Raw genomic sequence first — 21,277 nt, 5'->3', positions numbered from 1 at the left:
GGGAGTGAACATCACCAATAGCCTGTCCTGGTCAAATCACATAGAAGCCACAGCCAAGAAAGCTCACCAGTGCCTCTACTTCCTCAGGAGACTAAAGAAATTTGGTTTGTCCCCTTTGACTCTCACCAACTTTTACAGATGCACCACAGAAAGCATCCTACCTGGATGTATCACGGCTTGGTATGGCAACTGCTCTACCCAGGACCGCAAGAAACTGCAGAGAGTTGTGGACACAGCCCAGCGCATCATGGACACCAGCCTCTCCTCCTTGGACTCTGTCTTTACCTCTCGCTGTCTTGGTGAAGCAGCCAGCATAATCAAAGTCCCCACTCTCCTGGGACATTCTCTCTTCTCTCCTCTTCCATTAGGTAGAAGATATAGGTGCCTGAAGGCACGTACAAGGACAGCTTCAACCCCACTGTGATAAGACTATTGAACAGTTCTCTTATACAATGAGATGGACTATGACCTCACGATCTACCTTGTTGTGACCTCGCACCTTATTGCACTGCACTTTCTCTGTAGCTGTGACACTTTACTCTGTACTGTTATTTTTTTCTGTACTGTTATCTTTTCCAACGATCCTAACATATCAACATTTTGAAATTTAGTTATTTTTCTGAATTCTATAGAAATACTTGAGCAAGGTTTTAAAAGTTTTATGATTAACAAGGAGAAACTTTGATAGCATTTTACAGTTAGAATATCTAGTTTTAGAATGAAAGTAAAATGGTAAATAAGAAAATATTTTTATATCAGAACAACGTAAATCATATTAATTCAATATAACTTCTACTCGGCAAATGTCATTGAAATCCCTTGCACTAATATTAAGAAACAGAGTTGGAAAGCAGGCAAGGTATGAATAAATCTACCACAAAAGAATTTTATAAAACTGACAAAACTACGTGGGAAGACAATTTCTTAGAACATAGAACAGTGCAGCACTGGACAGACCATTCAGCCCACCATGTTGTGCCGATCTTGATGCCAATTTATACTAAATGTCTTCCTCCTGTGTATCATCCATATCCCTTTATTCCCTCCATATTCATGTGTCTAAAAGCCTCTTAAACTCCACCAAACTGCCTGCTTCCACTACTACCCCTGGTATCCTATTCCAGGCACCTACCACCCTGCGTAAAAAAAAACATTTAAACTAAAAACTAAAACTAAAGTTTATTCAACCTTTCCTTATAGCTTCTACCCGCTAATCCATGCAGCATCCTGGTAAACCTCTTCTGCACCCTCTCCACATCCTTCCTATAATGCGGCAACCAGAACTGTACACAAAGCTCCAAGTGCAGTCTGACTAAAGTTTTAAATAGCTGCAGCATGACTTCCTTGCTCTTACACTCAGCACCCCTACCAATGAAGGCAAGCATGCCATATGCCTTCTTTACCACCTTATCCACTTGCATAGTCACTTTCAATGAGCTATGGATCTGGACCCCAAAATCCCTTTGTACCTGAATGCTATTAACAGGTCTACCATTAACTGTATACTTTCTCCTTTCATTTGACCTCCCAAAGTGCAACACCTTACACTTGCCCGGATTAAACTCCATCTGCCACTTTTCTGTCCATACCTCTAACTGCTCTATATTCCACTGTATTTTTTGATAGTCCTTTACACTGTCCACATCTCCACTAATCTTGGTGTCATCCACAAACTTGCTAATCTACCTGTCTACATTTTCATCCAAATCATTGATATATATCGCAAACAGAGGTCCCAGCACCATTCCTTGCAGAACACTACTGGTCACGGACCTCCAGCCAGAATAAAAGCCTTCCACCCCTACTCTCTGTCTTCCATGGGCAAGCCAGTTCTGAATCCAAACTTGCAATTCACCCTGGATCCCATGCATCTTTATCTTCTGAAGCAACCTACCATGAAGGACTTTATCAAATGCCTTACTGAAGTCCATGTAGGTAATGTCCACTGCCTTACCCTCATTAAGCTCCTTTGTCACCTCCTCAAAAAACTCAAATACAAGTAAAAAATGCGTTGGGATTCTCCTTGATCCTGCTTGACAAGAACATTCATGGCCCCTTTTCACCTTCATAATCACCTGCTTGAGCACTTCCATGCTATATTTATATTCTACAAGGGCCTAGTCTGATTTTAGCTTCCTAAACCTTATGTATGCTTTCCTGACTTAATTTAGGACCTCTTGGGTCATCCAAGGTTCCTTTACCTTGCCATCCTTGTCCTTAACAGAACATGCTGATCCTGAACTCTGACATGTGGAAGTTGGTTAAAGACCGACTAAGCAGACATAGACTTGTCCGACAGCAGCTGCTCCCAATCATCGCCCCTCAGTTCCTGTCCTATCCTGACATAACTTATCCTCCTCAAATTTAGTACCTTCCGACAAGATCTGATTTTATCCTTACTCATAACTATCTTGAAACATAATGAGTTGTGGTCACTATTCCCAAAATGTTCACCCACCGTCAGGTCTGTCACTTGGCCAGGCTCATTTCCCAAAACCAGGTCCGGTATGTTCTCTATTCTAGTCGGACTCTCCACATACTGTTCAAGAACCCTTCTTGGATGCACTGAAGAAATCCCGCCCCATCCAAGGCTCTTGTATTAGGGAAGTTCCAATCAATACTGGGGAAGTTAAAGTCCTTCACTATGACAACCCTGTTGCTTCTGCAGTTTTCTATAATCTGTCTACATATCTGTTCCTCCACCTCTCAGTGGCTATTGGGGGACTTGTAGTATAATCCCATCAGCGCAAATGCACCTTTCTCATTTTTGAGTTCCACCCAAATTGCCTTTGTGGATGAGCCTTCCAGTATGTCCTCTCTGAGTACTGCTGTGACATTTTCCCTTAGCAGTCGTACAACCCTTCCACCTTTTTTAAGCACCTCTCTATCACATCTAAAATAACAAATTCCAGGAATATTGAGCTGCCAGTCCTGTCCCTCATGCGACCAGGTCTCTGTAATGGCAACAACATCATAATTCCACGTACTGATTCAGGCTCTAAGTTCATCCTTCTTACCCATTCTTGTCATAAACTTTAAAAGTCATAGTATTACACTTGTGCAAAATTTGACTGATGGACTTACACATCTTTAGAACAAAAATGCTCATTTATATCAACTGGTTTCTGTAACAAACTGAAGAAATTTTTGGTAATTAGGACACCACAGTTGCTATGCAGTTTGTAAAAAAAAAGTCCCCTTTCATCACTTTTCCTCTGCCCACATGACAAAGAACAAACAAATAGCTCTTACAACACATCAACAATTTGGGAGCAAAGTCCAATTTGCCAGAATTTCACAAAGTAACTTATATAATACAGATTATCCAGTCTGAAATTAGGTTTATAGCAAAAACATTAAAAAAAACATTTTGTCAATCAAAATGGCCTAAAAAGGTTTATGTGGAACAATAGACTTCCAAATTTAATTTGTTCAAATATATACAAGGCCCAGATTCCTGGATTAATAGAGGACTGTCAATGATTTTAGCTGCAAAAATGGAAGAGGTACTATGATACATGTTTTTGATTGTACCAGGAAAGCTTGCCAATTTGGGGAAGGTGAAATGCATAACTCACGTTGCAGTATAAATTGCATGCTAACTGTAGACTTGAAAGTACAAGGTCCGATCTATTCTTCCATGGCTGAAGTTATGAATTGTTTGGGAAATCAGGCTGAAGAGACACAAGGAATTCAGTTTGCATCTACAGAGGAAATGGGCGAATCATTCCAACACACTCCTAAAGTATTCACATATGATTAATAAGAAAATATCAAGTTAGGCAAATTCAAAAAACACCTGAATTGAATTACTCAGTCAATAAATGACAACAAAAACTACAAGTGTAATCACTGGGAATGGTTACAAGTTAAAGCAGGTTGATAAACATTCACTGTACTTTAGGTTCCTCATTTTTCATATGCAAATATTGTCCGTACCACTTACCATTCTATTCCAACATAGATTCTTAACTCCGACAATATTTTCATATCTTGCTGCAGGGTGCTCAGTTCTTTTTGGGAGGGCCGATTATGAAACTCTAGTCTACATTTGAACTCTTATAAAGCATTTTAAACACAAATATTTATCTATATTTGAACACGTCTATCTGAACAAAGTTCAAGGACTCATTTTAGAGAAAGAACACAATGGCAGAGTAGGTCGTTTTTTCCTTCCTCACCATGCCTGCACAAAATTGTGGCTCTTTATCTCGGCGTCACTTTCCAGTACAAATCCCACATCACATGATTCCCTTAATATCCAAAAATCCAACCATCTAGGTATTGAATATACTCAGTAACTGAACCTTTACATCTTACAAAGATTTGCCACCCTATGCATGAAGAAATTTCTTTTAATGTCAGTAGTCCTAAACTGCCAAACACTCATTCTCCAATTGTGTCTGCCCCCCCCGTCCTAAACTCCTCAGTCAGAAGAAACATGTCCTCTGCATTTAAGCCTGTTAAACTGTTTAAGAATATTGCAAGTTTTTATGAAATCTTCCCTCATTCTTCTAAAGTTCAAGTGGACTGGAACCTCGTATGGCAAATCGATTATTCCTGGAACTGATACAGTGAATCTTGGCTCGCTCCCTCTATGGCATAGATTCCCCCCCACTGAGGTGAGGAATGCTTCTAAAATAAAGCAGCAACTATTAAAGACAAGGAAATGATATTGGTATTGGTTTATTATTGTCACTTGTACCGAGGTACAGTGAAAAACTTGTCTTGCATACTGATCGTACAGGTCAATTCATTACACAGTGCAGTTACATTGAGTTAGTACAGAGTGCATTGAGGTAGTACAGGTGAAAACAATAAAAGTACAAAGTAAAGTTTCATAGCTACAGAGAAAGTGCAGTGCAATAAGGTGCAAGGTCACAACAAGGTAGATTGTGAGGTCATAGTCCATCTCATCATATAAGGGAACCGTTCAATAGTCTTATCACAGTGGGGTAGAAGCTGTCCTTAGGCCTGGTGGTACGTGCTTTCAGGCACCTGTATCTTCTACCTGATGGAAGAGGAGAGAAGAGAGAATGTCCCAGGAGAGTGGGGACTTTGATTATGCTGGCTGCTTCACCAAGACAGCGAGAGGTAAAGACAGAGTCCAAGGAGGGGGGGCTGGTTTCTGTGATGCGGTAGGCTGTGTCCACAACTCTCTGCAGTTTCTTGCGGTCCTGGGCAGAGCAGTTCCTGTACCAAGCCATAATGCATCCAGAGAGGATGCTTTCTACAGTGCATCAATAAAAGTTAGTGAGTGTCAAAGGGGACATACTGAATTTTTTTAGCTTCCTGAGGAAGTAGAGGCGCTGGTGAGCTTTCTTGGCCATGGCATCAACGTGATTTGACCAGGACAGGCTATTGGTGACGTTCACTCCCAGGAACTTGAAGCTCTCAACCCTCTCGACCTCAGCACTGTTGATGTAGGCAGGTGCATGTACACCACCCCCCTTCCTGAAGTCAATGACCAGCTCTTTTGTTTTGTTGACATTGAGGGAAAGGTTGTTGTCGTGACACCATGCCACTAAGCTCTCTATCTGCTTCCAGTACTCCGACTCATCGTTGTTTGAGATACAGCCTACAACAGTGGTATCATCTGCAAACTTGTAGATAGAGTTAGAGCAGAATCTGGCCACACAGTCATGAGTATATAATATGCCATCACTCCTGTAATTGTCTAGAAAGACAACTGCAGTTGTAACTCTCACAATACAGAAAAGAGTTCATGGATGTAGGTCAACTTGTAATTTTTATTTTGTTCTCTAGAATATTATTCCAAGAACTCCTTCCAATCTTAAAGGATCCTGTCACATGCTACATATTAATGTAGTAGTAAAATGTCAATACCCTGAGGATACATGGAGGTGACATCTCTGACACAAGCCTACGGAATTAAAGAAATGTAATAATACATAAAACTTTAAGCAGTGAAACAGGATTCCTCACCATAAATAATTTATATGGTGCTTAGGGTTTGTACTGAGCATTGTGTTATTGTGTATTCTTTGAGGTTTTCCCACAATGCAAGTTATCTATTAATTATCAGATGGAAAGGATCACTACTTATTATGCTGATACACTTCAGCATTTTGTAATTATCATTGTATCAAAATAGACACCATTTAAGGCAACAACAGATGGAAAATTAACTATGGAGAGCAGGGGAGTTTCAGAATAAAATTCAAACACTTTTAAGTTTGTTGTATGTATTAGGGCAGGTCAGATATTCGGCCCTTTGAGCCTCCTCTTCCATTCAATACCACTGCTGATCAGATTCCACATTCCCATCCATCCCTGATCAGGAAGGGCAAAATGTTACCAAAAAAAATTCAAACACCCTCCTTCCACCACATTTTGAGGGAGAGTTCCAAAGACTCATAACTTGGAGAAAAATATTAACTCATCCATCAAATGGGCAACCTCTTATTTTTAAACTGTGCGCCTTGGATTCTAGATTCACCACAATCAACCTGTAAAATTTCCTCAGGATATTATGTTTCAATCAAGCCCCCACCCACTCTTCAAAACTCCAGCAGATATAAGTCTCACCTGTCCAAACTTTCCTCATAATGCACTGACCACAAACAGCTTCCAGAGCATTTGCATTCTTGAATAAGGCAACCAATAGAGTCATAGAGCAATACAGCACGGACACAGGCCCTTCTGCCCAACAAGTCCATAAATAGTCACACCAATGTCCTTAATGAAGCAAACCTGTAACTACTGCATTCTAGTATAAACAATTTGTTAGTTTTCCTAACGTCTGTTATTAGAAGGCATGCATTTAAGGTGAGAGGGGGGAAGTTCAAAGGAGATGTGAAGGGCAAATTTTGTTTTGTTACACAGAGTTGTAGGTGCCTGGAATGTGCTGCCTAGTGTGGCGGTGGAGGCAGATATGATAAGAGGCGTTTAAGAGACTCTTCGATAGGCACATGAATATGTATAGAATGGAGGGATATGGACCATGTGCAGGCAGAAGGGATTACTGTAAAGAGGCATCATTAGTTTAATTAGTTCTGCATAACACTGTAGGCCAAAGGGCCTAATTCTGTGTTATACTGTTCTATGTCCTATATACTTGCCTTTTGCAAATTATTCACAAGGACACACAACTCCCAATACATTTTAAAGCTCCACAATCTCTCACCATTTAGAAAAGATGCTTTTTCATTTTCCTGCTTTGGCAACTTCATGGAGTCAGAGTTATACAGCACAGAAACAGGCCCTTTGGTCTAACTAATGCTGACCAAGTTGTTTTCCTGAGCTAGTCCCATTTCCTTCATTTGATCCATATCCCTCTAAATCTTTCCTGTACCTGTCCAAATGTCTTTTAAATGTTGTAATTGTACCCACCTCTACCACTTCCTCTGGCAGCTCATTCCATATACCCACCACCCTCTGTGGAAAACTTGCCTCTCAGGTCCTCTTTAAATCTTTTCCCTCACCATAAACCTATGCCCTCTAGTTTTAGACTCCCTTACCATACAGTCATATAGTACAGAAACAGGCCTTTCAGCCTAACTGGTCCATGCTGACCAAGATTCCCATCTGAACTAGTCCCATTTGCCCACATTTGGCCCATTTCCTCTAAACCTTTCAATCCATGTACCTGTCCAAGTACCTTTTAAACGTTGTTAATGTACCTGCCTTAACCACTTCCTCTGGCAGCTCGTTCCATATACTGACCACCCTCTGGGTGAAAAAGTTGCCCCTCAAGTTCCTATCAAATCTCTCCCCTCTCACCTTAAACCTATGCCCTCTAGTTTAAATGTATGGTCCCTATACCGTGGAGGGAAAAAGTCACCATTCACCTTATCTATGTCCTTCATGATTTTATAAACCTTTATAAGATCATCCCTCAGCCACCTTTGCTCCAGGGAAAACAGTTACAGTCTATACACTTTCTCCTCATAACTCAAGCCCTCCAGTCCTGGCCAAATTTTTGTGACTCTTTTCTGCACTTCCCTTTAGCCTAATCGCATCCTTTCTACAGTATGGCAACCAGAACTGCACACAATATTCCAGGTGTGGTCTTATCAACATTTTGAATATTTTTCATCAGTTTTTACTGTGGAGAAAATGATGGATGCTAAAGAAAAACAGGAGTGAATGATGTCTTGGACCACATACAAAATACCAGGCAGGAAGTATTGGTGTCCTTAAAGAGTACTTAGGTGGATAAATCCCTAGGGCCTGCCAAAGCACATCCTTGGAACTTGCAGGAAGCTAGGGAAGAAATTGTGGAATCCCTTGCAGAGATATTTGCTTCATCTTTAGCCACAGGTGAAGTTCTGCAAGACTGGAGGGTGGTTAATGTACCATTATTTCAGGACAGCAGAGAACAGCCAGGGAACTATAGGCCAGTGAGTCTGACATCAGTGGTGGGCAAGTTACTGGAGGGGAAGTTACTGGAAGGGATTTTGAGGGTCAGTATCTATCAACATTTGGATAGACATCTTTAGCATTTTCTGTGTGTTGTTTGGCTAGACAAGGTCTAATTGGGGTTAGCCTGCTTGACTTTGTGCGTGGGAAATCATGCCCGACAAATCTAGAGTTTTTCAAAGAGGTAACCATGAAGATAGATGAGGGTAGGGCAGTGGACATCGCTTATATGGACTTTAGCAAGGCCTATGACAAGGTCCTACATGGCAGTCTAGTCTGGAAGGTTAGATTGCATGGGATCCAGTGAGAGATAGCTCATTGGATTCATAATTGTCTCGATGGTAGGAAGCAGAAATTGATGGTTGAAGGTTGTTTCTCAGACTGGAGGCTTGTGACTGGCGGTGTGCCACAGGGGTCAGTGCTGGGACCTTTGTTGTTCGTTATTTATATGAATGATTTTGATGTGAAAGTACAAGGCATGGTTAGTACGATTGCAGATGAAACTAAAATAAATGGTATCACAGACAGTGAAAATGGGTATGAAAAATTACAGGGGGGATCTGGACCAGCTAGGTAAATGGGCCGAGGATTGGCAAATGGCTTTCAATTCAGTTGTGCGATATGCTGCATTTTGGGAAGTCAAACCAGGATAGGACTTATACAGTGAATGTTCGGGCTCCGGAGAGCATTGTGGAACAGCGGGACCTAGAAGTACATAATCTGCTGAAAGCGGCGTCACAGGTAGAGAGGATGGTGAAAGTGGCATTTGACACAATGGCCTTCATCAGTCAGGGCACTGAGAATAAAAGTTGGGACATTATGTTGCAGTTGTACAAGATGTTGGTGAGACCACACTTGGAATATTGTGTACAGTTTTGGTTGCCCTGTTATAAGAAAGATATCATTAGATCAGAAAGAGTGCAGAAAAGATTTATGAGGATGCTCCAGGACTCGAGAACCCGAGTTATAGGGAGAGTTTGGGCAGGGAGGACTTGATTCCTTGGAATGTATGAGATTGTGGGGCGCCCTTATAGAAGTGTATAAAATCAATAAGTGCATAGATAGGGTGAAAGCACAGTCTTTTTCCCAGGGAAGGGGAACTAAAAACTAGAGGGCATTGGTTTAAAGTGAGAGGTGAAAGATTTAAAAAGGACCCAAGGGTCAACTTCTTCATGCAGAGGGTGGTGTGCATATGGAATGAGCTGCCAGAGAGTGGTTGAAGCAGGTACAATAATAACATTCAAAAAACATTTAGATAAGTACATGGATAGGAGGGGTTTAGAGAGATCTGGGCCAAATGCAGGCAAATGGGACTGGCTTGGTGGGCACCATGGTTGGCATGGATGAGTTGGGCTGAAAGACATATTTCCATGTTGCATGACTATTTCCCCGTTATGCATTCTCTCTCACATGCCCATCGACATCATCTTGATTTGCCTATCTACCTACACCTGGAATAATTTACAGTATCTAATTAAGCTACCAATCAAAACATCCTCAGGATGTGGGAGGAAACCAGAGCATCTGGGTGGAGGAAAGAAAGACACCCCATGCCATCATAGGAAGGTGGTGCAAACTCTTACAGATAATTATGGCAATCAGGATTGAACTCCGCTCATTGAGGCTAAGACCACCTGGCTCCACTGTGCTCTCTCCCTTTTCTAATCAAGCTGTTGCTTGGGGAATTTTGGAAAATTAAAACCATGTGGCAAGTGTCTAACTAGTCATTTTTTAAAAAAATGCAAGATCCTTAGATGAAATCAGTGAAGGTCTAAGGACCTGTCAGCCCATAGCTCCATCAATTTGCTCAGTACCCCTTGTTGGTAATTGTAATTTTCCTGCTTGACTCTCTCCCTTCTAGTTCCCAATTACAGCCATTTCTGGATTGTTGGTTGTACTTTCAAAGTGACAACAGATGCAAAGTACCTATACAATTCATCTGCCACGTCCTCATTTTCCATTTTTAAATTCTCCAATCTCATTCTCTGTAGGATCACTCTTTTCCAACTAGCTATAGAAATTCTTACATACAGCCCATTAAAAGCCACTCTATGTCACACAAACTTTGACAGTGCCTCTATATGCCAAGACTCTGCTACTGAGGTAGACAAGATCAGAAACATCTCAGGAATTTCAACAGTATCCACATTCTTCCAAATCATCCAACATTCTTGGACATATTGCTACCATTTCTTTACTATTGGATTAATACTGAGAAATCCTCAAACAACATCATTGCAGAATCACAAACACCACAAGGTAATTCTTTAAAAATCTTTAGAAATACTTACTGTTTTCACATTTCTCATCAGCTTTATCTCATACTCTAATTTTCACATCATTAATCTTTGAGTCATTTGTTTTTTTAAAATATTTTGGCTAATCTTTTGACCTGCCACAAATCTTTGTAGAATTATACACTTCTTTAGGATAGATAAGTCCCCAGAGCCAGACGGGATATGCCCCAGTATTCCTATGGGAAGAGATTGCTGGGGCATCAATGATTATCTTTGCGTCCTCCTTGGCCACAGGAGTGGTACCAGAGGATTGGATGATGGCAAATGTTCTTCCATTGTTCAAGAAAGGTAATAGGGATAATCCTGGGAATTATAGACCAGTGAGTCTTACGTCAGTGGTGGGCAAATTATTGGAGAGGATTATTTGGGACAGGACTTACAAGCATTTGGAGAAGCATGGTCTTATTAGGGATAGTCAGCATGGCTTTGTGAGGGGCAGTTATACCTCACAAGCCTAATTGAGTTTTTCAAATAGGTGACAAAACAAACTGATGAAGGTAGAGCAATGGATGCGATGTATATGATTTTAGTAAGGTGTTTGACAAGGTTCCCCATGGTAGGCTCATCCAGAAAGTCATGAGGCGTGGGATCCATGGATTTGGAATTGGCTTGCCCACAGAAGGCAGAGGGTGATAGTAGATGGACAGTATTCTGCCTGGAGGTTGGTAACTAGTGGTGTTCCACAGGGATCTGTTCTGAGACCCCTGCTCTTTGTGATTTTTTATAAATGACTTGGATGAGGAAGTAGAGGGGTGGGTTAGTAAGTTTGCAGATGACACAAAGGTTGGAGGTGTGGATAGTGGAGGTTGTTGTAGGTTACAACAGGATATAGACAGAATGCAGAGTCGGGCGGAGAAGTGGCAGACAGAGATCAATCCAGAAAAGTGTGAGGTGGTACACTTTGGAAAGTCAAACTTGAAGGCAGAGGACAAGGTTAATGGCAGGATTCTTAGCAGTGTGCAGGAACAGAGGGATCTTGGGGTTCAAGTCCAAATGTCCCTCAAAGTTGCCGTGCAAGTTGATAGGGTGGTTAAGAAGGCATTTATTGTGCTGGCCTCCATTAGTCAGGGGATTGAGTTCAAGAGCCTCAAGGTAACGTTGTGGCTCTATAAAACTCTGGTTAGACCACACTTGGAGTAGTATGTTCAGCTCTGGTTGTGTCGTTATAGGAAGGATGTGGAAGCTTTAGAGAGGATGCTGCCTGAATTAGAGAACGTGTCTTATGAGAAAAGGTTGAGTGAGTTAGGGCTCTTCTCTTTAGAGCAAAGGAGGATGAGAGGTGACTTGATAGAGGTGTATAAGGTTATGAGAGGCATAGACAGAGTGGCCAGCCAGCACCTTTTTCCCAGGGTGGCAATGGCCAATACCAGGGGATATCCCTTTAAGATGAGTGGAGGAAAGTTTAGGGGAGTTAGTTTTTTTTTGAAAAGCAGAGAGTAGTGAGTGCCTGGAATGCACTGCCAGGGGTGGTGGTAGAGGCCGATACAAAAGGAACATTTAAGGGACTCTTAGATTGGCACATGGATGTAAGAAAAATGGAGGGTTATGAGCTGTGTAGGAGGGAAGGGTTAGATTGATCATGGAGTAGGTTGATATAGGTCAGCACGACATCCTGGGTGGAAGGCCCATACATTGATATACTGTTCTATGTTCAAGTTTGATAATATCTTTATTTTTTATCAACCACTGACTGTGGCTTCTTTCTCTGTATTTTTTGTTCATATTTGAATGCATTTATCTGTGCATTAAACAAAAATCTGCTTAAATATCTGCCACTGCTGAACCTGAACCTGATTTGCCGGTTCACTAGTCTGCTCCCTCGTTGGCTCCAGAATATGCTGTTCTATGAAACCATTCCACAACAAAAACAGCATGGAGTATTCAGCTAAGCTACCATTTTTACCTATGATTCTTTTTTCAGTCTACGTAGATTACCAGTCTTAAGATTACCACCACACCTTTCTGGCAAGTTCCCATTATTTCTTCCTCCATATGATGAAATGGTTACTGTTAGAGGGCCTGTACACCACTCCCACAAAAGATTTCCTGCAGTTATTATTTTATCTCTACCCAAACCGCTACTACATCCTGTCCTTCTTAAATGCACCCTTCAAAACCCTGGTCCTAATCTAGGTCATCCTACCTCCAAAAACTATCAGCTCATACTTAATTCCATTTGCATTTCTGTTTTGTTTCATATACAGGAAGTCCCCGACTTACGAATGCCTCCACATACGAACCGACCTTCATGGTCTTAATGACCTTCGGTACGTAAGCGGGCCCGGCCCCCGATCCTACCACGGCAGCGATACACCTTCTTTGGCCCAACCCCGGGCCAAGTGCGCACGTGTGGCCGGGGAATCCCGGGCCAAGTGTGCATGTGTGGCTGGGGCCATGCGCGGCTGCGATCCCCAGGCCAAGTGCGCATGCGCCGACACTGTTCCAAGTTACAGACAAAATTGGGTTACGAACAGTCTCAAAAACGGAACTCGTTTGTAACCCGGGGACTTCCTATACTCAGTGCTATCGGATAGAGCACAAAGTATTATCATTATTACTTTTGTACCCTCTCGCCTTACTGCAGTTTTACTCCTATTTAAAGATTTGTACTCATACTTTCATACCATCATGTTTATCCTTTACTGCCTCTCTTCTGCCATGTGGAGGAGCAGAGGAATCTGGGGGTCCATATCCACAGATCCCTGAAAGTTGTCTCGCAGGTGGATAGGGTAGTTAAGAAAGCTTATGGGGTGTTAGCTTTCATAAGTCGAGGGATTGAGTTTAAGAGCCACGAGGTAATGATGCAGCTTTATAAAACTCTGGTCAGACCACACTTAGAGTACTGTGTCCAGTTCTGGTCGCCTCATTATAGGAAGGATGTGGAAGTGTTGGAAAGGGTGCAGAGGAGATTTACCAGGATATTGCCTGGTTTAGACAGCATGCATTATGAGGAGAGACTAGCTAGGGCTTTACTCTTTGGAGAGAAAGAGAATGAGAGGAGACATGATAGAGGTGTACAAAATATTAAGAGGAATAGACAGAATGGACAGCCAGCACTTCTTTCCCAGGGCACCAATGCTCAATACAAGAGGGCATGGTTTTAAAGTAATGGGTGGGAAGTTCAAGGGAGATATCAGAGGAAGGTTTTTTACCCAGAGAGTGGTTGGGGCATGGAATGCGCTGCCTGGGGTGGTGGTGGAGACACGTACATTGGTCAAATTCACGAGATTACTGGATAAGCATATGGAGGAATTTAAAATAGAGGGATATGTGGGAGGAAGGGGTTAGATAGTCTTAGGCAAGGTTTAAAGGTCGGCACAACATTGTGGGCCGAAGGGCCTGTATTGTGCTGAACTGTTCTGTTCTATCTACTACTTGATTTACTACATCTTTGCAACTTTCATCCCTTGTCTCCATGATTTAGTTTATAATCCTCTCAGCCAGTATCAAAAACTTGAGTTGGACTTCTGAAAGAATTAATTACCCGATTAGTCTTATTTACTTGCCCTTTCCCCAAAGCTTTGAAATATATTGCCCATCAATGCCTTTCTTAAGAGCCACACGATTTTACTATTGTCAGGTATTGGAGTTGGAAATATTATTGTCACATGTACCAAGGTAGTGAAAAACTTGTCTTGCAAAGAGTTCATACAGATCAATTCATTACACAGTGCAGTACAAGGTAAAACAATAACAGTATGCAGAATAAAGTGTAACAGCTACAGAGAAAGTGCAGTGCAGGTAGACAATAAATGAAAGGTCATAACGAGGTAGATTGTGAGGTCAAGAGTCCACCTTATCGCAGTAGGGAACCGTTCGATAGTCTTATAACAACAGGATAGAAGCTGTCCTTGAGCCTGGTGGTACGTGCTTTCAGGCTTTTGTATCTTCTGCCTGATAGGAGAGAATGACCCAGGTGAGTGGGGTCTTTGATTATGCTGGCTGCTTCACCAAGGCAGCGAGGGGTATAGACAGAGTCCAAGGAGGGGAGGCTGGTTTTTGTGATGTGCTGAGCTGTGTCCACAACTCTGCAGTTCCTTGCAGTCACGGCAGACCAGTTGCCGTACCAAGCCGTGATGCATCCAGATAGTATGCTTTCTATGGTGCATCGATAAAAATTGGTGAGGGTCAACAGTGACATGCTACATTTCTTTAGCCTCCTGAGGAAGCAGAGGTGAGGGTAAGCTTTCTTGGCCGTAGTGTCTACATGATTGGACCAGGACAGGCTATTGGTAATGTTCACTCCTCGTAACTTGAAGCTCTCAACCCTCTCGACCTCAGCACCGTTGATGTAGACAGGAGCATGTGCACTGCTCCCCTTCCTGAAGTCAATGACCAGCTGTTCTGTTTTGCTGAGATTGAGGGAAAAGTTTTCGTTATGATACCATGCCACTAAGTTCTCCATCTCCTTCTTGTACTCTGACTCATTGTTGTTTGATATACGGCCCACTACGGTGGTATCATCTGTAAATTTGTAGATGGCGTTAGAGCAGAATCTGGCCACGCAGTCATGAGTGTATAGGGAGTAGAGTAGGGAGCTCGGGGGGTGGGGGGGGGGGGTGGTATTGTACTCCTCATCACAATAAAAAGAGAACGCATCTCATCTAATCTGTTAAAATTACTTTAAACCCTCTGGTCATTGGCTCTTCTGCCATTGAAAATACCCTCCCCTTATTTGTTCCATCAAAATCTCTCAACTTTGCCCCTTAACGTTTGCTACTCTTAGTTTGAAAATCCCAGTTTTTCTGTTCCCTCCACACAACCATCACACAATTCATGTTCTCAAAAGGAAATGGCATTCTTCCAAACAAATAATGTGATGCACAGAACTGAATACAATAATCAAGGTTGAGACTAACCCGAGTTATAAAAAAACAAATTAGGCTAACTTTTAATGTCTTGAGTGCCACATTCTATCAAGCCAGAAGTATGCTTTTCTAAAAGATTTCCCCAGATAGTTCTGTATGTACAAAATGCTCAGAAAAATATGATACTGAAGAGAAAAGATTATATTATTCTCTTTAAACCTTTTAAATTGTGCACAGTCATTAAAGTTATTTTTGATTGAAAAGGAAATTACCATTTCTTGCATTATTTGACTTTAAGTAACCATGAACATCTTCCCAAAGCATATTGATAATACCAAAACAAAATGAAAATACTATAAATGCTCTATATCAGGAAAATAAACAGGTCGATGAGGGGAGGGTAGTAGATGCAGTCCACATGTACTTCAGTAAGGCTTTTGATAAGTTTCTGTATGGTAGGCTGCTATGGAAAGTTAGATCGCATGGGATCCAGGGAGAGCTGGCTAATTGGATACATAACTTGCTTGATGGTAGGAAGCAGAGGGTGATAGTGGAAGGCTGTTTTTCGGACTGGAGGCCTGTGACTGCTGGTGCTTCCCCAGGGATCGGTGCTATTCCCATTGCTATTTGTCATCTCTGTCGATTATTTGAATGGGAATGTACAAGGTATGGCTAGTAAGTTTGCAGATGATACTAAAATAGGTGGTGTCATAGACGGTGAAGATGGTTGTCAGGAATTACAGAGGGATCTTGATCAGCTGCATAAGTGGGCCGAGGAATGGCAAATGGATTTTAATTTGGATCAGGAACAGAAGGACACAGTCCTAATGTGGGCAAATAGGATTGGTATAGATGGGCATAAAGGTCGGCATGGACGTGGTGGGCTCAAGGGCCCGTTTGTGCTGTACAATTCTATGACTATTCTGTGGTCTGAAAAGATTCCATGGGATACAAAAGGTTACAGCTACTCAGTATTTTATGGGGGATAGTCCTGAAGTTTTGGTTGCACTCTAGTGCAAAGTTTATGATCTAATGGGCAGCCAAGGGCATGAGTATTTTAAAAAGGAGGCAATGGTGGGTCAGCTGGGGGACTGCCTTATTCTCTTGGATGTGACAAGGTTCGTCATTCACAGGTCCAGGCATGGGCAACTAGTTTGGAACAGTGTCTGGTGTGGGGTAGGGTTCCAACCATCCATACTGTCTACTTCTGAGGTTACATTCATGCTCATGACTCTAGGGCAATTCTGTGACCAGTTGGCACCAGAAACTTAAGTGTATTCTAGTTGCAAAGCAAAAGTTCAAATTTATTTCAATTTTTTTTTTATTTTTAATTGACTTTTTTCCCCAAAAAAACTAAAGTAGCCAATTGAATCAGAATCAGATTTATTATCATTGACATGTGACATGAAATTTGGCAGCAGTACAGAACAAAGACATAAAAATCTATAAATTACAGAAATAAATAAGTAGTGCATAAGGAATAACAAGCTGGTGTTCATGGGCCTTTCAGAAATCTGATGATGGAGGGGAAGAAGCTGTTCCTGAATCATTGAGTGTGGGTCTTCATGCTCCTGTACCTCCTCCCTGACGGTAGTAATGAGAAGAGGGCATGTCCTGGATGGTGAGGATGCTTAAGTATGAATGCTGCCTTCTTGAGACACTGCCAGGTATCTGCCTCCATTAGGGACTTTTAAGAGACTCTTAAATAGCCACATGAATGATAGAAAGATGGAGGGCTATGTGGGAGAAAAGGGTTAGATAGATCTTGGAGCAGGATAAAATGTCGGCACAACATTGTGGGCTGAAGGGCCTGTACTGTTCTGTGATGTTCTACATTCAGATGTAATACTGAAATGTTAACCCTATTATTCTCACCTGTGCAGCATTTTCTGACCTTTTCTACAAACCTGCTTCTGAAAGCATCTTCTGCAAATAGGTTAGTGAACCTTTGCAGAACTCCTTCCACCTTAACTAAAGTAAAATTACGATAATCCAGCATGCTCGGGACTTTGGTGGTGCTAGACTAGCAGATTTTCCAGACTTTCGGATGTTATTTTCCTATTACTACCCAACAGACGTTTTATGTATTTTTTTTTTAAAAAGACATTACACAGTATTTTAATAATATTTCCAATGAATCCAGCAAGTCAGAGGGAGAGCAGGAACCAGGGCTCCAGCGAGTTGGAAGGGAGCCAAGCATGCATTACTAGGTGAGCCGGATGGCAAACCATCAGGATTTCCAAATGGTCAGACAGTAGATTATGGAAGTTTTATTGTGCATCCTTCCTTGGATTGGAAAACCAAACCTGTATACAGTATTCTAGATTCAGCCTCACCAAACTTTATATACTTGGAGCAAAATGTCTAATTGTCCTGTAATAAAAAAGGCCAATATGCCATTTACCTTCCTAGCTGCTTGCTGAACCTGCATGTTAACTTAGGGAAACTCAGGCCCTTATGAACACCAACACCTTTCAACTTGTTACCATTTAAAAAAAACTTTTATTTTTATTCTACCATTCCCTATGCATTTGACAATTTAAGCTAGTTCTGTCCCTCAAAGCCTAACTACCCAGCTTTGTTACATCAGCAATCTTGCATATGTTATATGAAAATCCCTGACAAAAGGCCTCCAACCCAAAACATTGATTGTTTTTCTTCCCACCGATGCAGGGCATTCCCTGATCATTTCATTGCAATAGTGCATTAAGGTAGTACAAGGGAAAGCAATAATAGAATGCAGAATAAAGTGTTACAGTTACAGACCAATTGCAGTACAGGCAGACAATAAGGAGATATGCCGGGCAAGTCATCCCCACCCCCCCCCCCCCCACCGCCTTCAGCATTTACTTCCTTTCATCATGACCAAACCACAGTAACATAATCAAATATGATTATATATTTAATCCAAATCAAGAAACAGCTGTGGAAATAAAGGAAATAAAATCCAGGAAACTGCAGAGGCCCTTGCAGAGATATTTGCTTCATCGTTAGTCACTGGTGAAGTTCCTGAGACTGGAAAGTGGCTAACAATGAAGCAAATAAAGTGTTGTTCCATTGTTTAAGAAGGGTAGCAAGGACAAGCCAGAGAACTGCAGGCCAGTCAGCCTGACATCAGTAGAGGGGAAGTTGCTGGTAGGAATCCTGAGGGACAGGATCTACCAGCATTTGGATAGACAAAGTCTGATTAGGACAAGTCTGCATGGAAAGTGTGTATGACAAACCTTTTAGAGTTTTTTTTAAAGAGGTAACCAAAGGGTCGATGAGGGTAGGGCAATGGATATTGCGTATTTGCACTTTAGCAAGGCCTTCGACAAGGTCCTGCATGGTAGGCTGGTCTGGAAGGTTAGGACCCATAGAATCCAGGGAGGATTCAAAATTGGCTTGGAGGTAGGAAGCAGAGGGTGGTGGTTGAATTTTGTTTCTTGGAACGGAGGCCAGTGACTACTGATGTGCCGCAGGGGACGGTGTTGGGACCCTTGTTATTTATATAAATGATTTGGATGCGAATGCACAAGGTTTGTTCAGCAAGTTTGCAGATGACACAAAATTGGGAGGTGCTGTTGATAGTGAAGAAGGTCATCGTAGATTAGAGGGACCTCGATCAGTTAGGGAAGTGGGCAGAGGAGTATGGATTTCAATACAGATAAGTGTAAGGTGATGCAGTGTAGGATTTATACTATGAATGGTAGAGCACTAGGATATGTAATGGAATAGAGGGACCTAGGAGTGCAAGTTCACAGTTCGTTGAAAGCAGCATCACAAGTAGACAGGGTGGTGAAAAAGGCATTTGGCTACTGGCTTTCATCAGTCAGGGCACTGAGTATAGGAATTGGGACATTATGTTGCAGTTGTACCAGTCATTGGTGCGGCTACATTTGGAGTACTGTCTCTACAGTTTTGGTCATCCTATTATAGGAAAGAGGTGGTTAAACTAGAAAGAGTGGAGAAAAGATTAATAAGGATGTTGCCAGGACTAGAGGGCCTGAGTTATAGGGAGAGGTTGGCCAGGCTAGATTTTTATTCCTTGGAACATAGGAGAATGAGGGGCGACCTCATAGGTGATGTTTAAAATTATGAGAGGCATAGATAAGGTGGATGGTAACAGTCTTTTTCCCAGCTCAAGGGCCTGTCCTGTGCTGGGGAAAGTCCTGTTCCATATCTTAATCCCCAAATCATTGACATAGCACCGAAGAGTGACAGCTGCAGCCCAGCACTGTTCCCTATAGCACCCTGGTGGTCATCACCTCCCAACCTGAAAATGACCCATTCATTCCTATTCTGTTCTCTGCTTGTTCAACAATTCTTAATCAACAGCAGCACATCACCCCCAAAGCCATGTGCTTTAATTAAACCTTTAATAACCTTGTGTGGCATCATATCCACTGGTTCCATCTTGATCTATTCTGCTATCTATAACAAAACTAATATTCTTAATTTTATAATATTCATAAATCCATATCAACACTACTGTTATCATGTTATGATGTGCCTGTGATATTACTGTAAAAAGTTTTTCATTGCACCTATGCATGTAACTTGTGCATATGCCAAACTCAATTTTGATTCTGCTCAGCCTGATTTAAGCATCCTGTTATCACTTTCACAATAGGTTCCAGCATCTTCCGAACTACTGTCTTAAATAGTACTTAATGAAGCTTGGTCCTCACATGATTAGTTTCTGTTAGATGATGAGAATGCAATCTTTCTCCAAATTATCTCTTGATCATTCAATTGAATAAAACTTCACTGCTCCAAGCAAGGCATGTACTGATTTGACAATTTTTATTCCTAGTCAATGCTGGCTGTGTGAATCTTTGCCAAATTATCTTCAGTGTAACTTATCAAACTGGAGACAATCTCTTCATCCATCATCTGGGAGTCCACAGGAGCTTCTGTGTCAATTAATTTTTTTTCACAATGTCACACTGATATTGCAGCATGGTGGTACAGCAGCTGGTGCTGTTGCCTCACAGCTTCAAGGACCAGGGTTCGATCCTGACCTCAGATACTGTGTGGTTTGCATTTTCTACCTTTAACCACATAGGTTTAAGCCCAGTGCTCTGGTTTCCTCCCACATCCCAAAGATGTTCTGGTAGGTTAACTGGCAACTGTAAATTATCCCTTCGTGTAGATAAGTGGAAAAAGAATCAAAGGAAGGTGTAGGGTTGCAGGGAAATGGAATTGGACTGCTGAGACAAGAGATTCTGCAGATACTGGAGGAACTCAGCAGGTCAGGCAGCATCTAAGGAGGGAAATAAACAGTCGATGTTTCAGGTCGAGATCCTTCATCAGGACTGGAAAGGAAGAGGGCAGAAGCCTGAATAAGGTCAGGGGAGGAGCACAAGTTGGCAGGTGATGGCGAGTCCAGGTGAGGGGGAAGGTTGGTGGGTGGAAGGGGGCGGGAGATGCAAGTGAGAGGTGATAGATAGAATGTCCTGGAAAGGAAAGCCTCATCATAGGAACAGAGGAGGGAGAGGAACTGGGAGAAGGTGATGGCATCCTTGCAAATGACAGAGTGGGAAGAGGTGTAGTCAAGGTAACTGTGGGAGTCAGTGGGTTTGTAAAAGATGTCTGTGGTTAATCTGTCTCCAGAGATGGAGACAGAGAGATCCAGAAAGGGGGGAGAGGTGCTGGAGGTGGACCAAGTAAATTTGAGGGCAGGGTGAAAGTAGGCAAAGTTGATGAAATTGACAAGCTCAGCATGGGTGCAGGAAGCAGCCTCAGTGCAGTTGTCAGTGTAGCAGAGAAAGTGTTGGCGAGTGTTACTAGTGTAGGGTTGGAACATGG

The 21,277-nt window shown here is 42.0% G+C and overlaps 1 protein-coding gene across 11 annotated transcripts in view; it reads right to left on the bottom strand.

The window, feature by feature from the left end:
- The window catches only part of atp11c (ATPase phospholipid transporting 11C), a 126,633-nt gene that overhangs the window by 92,609 nt on the left and 12,747 nt on the right, over positions 1–21,277 (bottom strand). Inside the window, exon 1 of one of the 11 annotated variants that reach the window (XM_052021004.1) lies at positions 3,947–4,193. The exons of the other annotated variants lie outside the window; for them this stretch is intronic. Coding sequence (XP_051876964.1) covers positions 3,947–3,949 — 3 coding nt within the window. The 5' untranslated portion in view covers positions 3,950–4,193. Of the gene's footprint in view, positions 1–3,946; positions 4,194–21,277 lie in introns of those variants that run through there. 11 annotated transcript variants of the gene reach the window in all.

Source organism: Pristis pectinata, chromosome 8, assembly GCF_009764475.1.
Source record: "Pristis pectinata isolate sPriPec2 chromosome 8, sPriPec2.1.pri, whole genome shotgun sequence".
Taxonomy (NCBI): domain Eukaryota; kingdom Metazoa; phylum Chordata; class Chondrichthyes; order Rhinopristiformes; family Pristidae; genus Pristis; species Pristis pectinata.
This window is presented reverse-complemented; position numbering and strand designations above follow the sequence as displayed.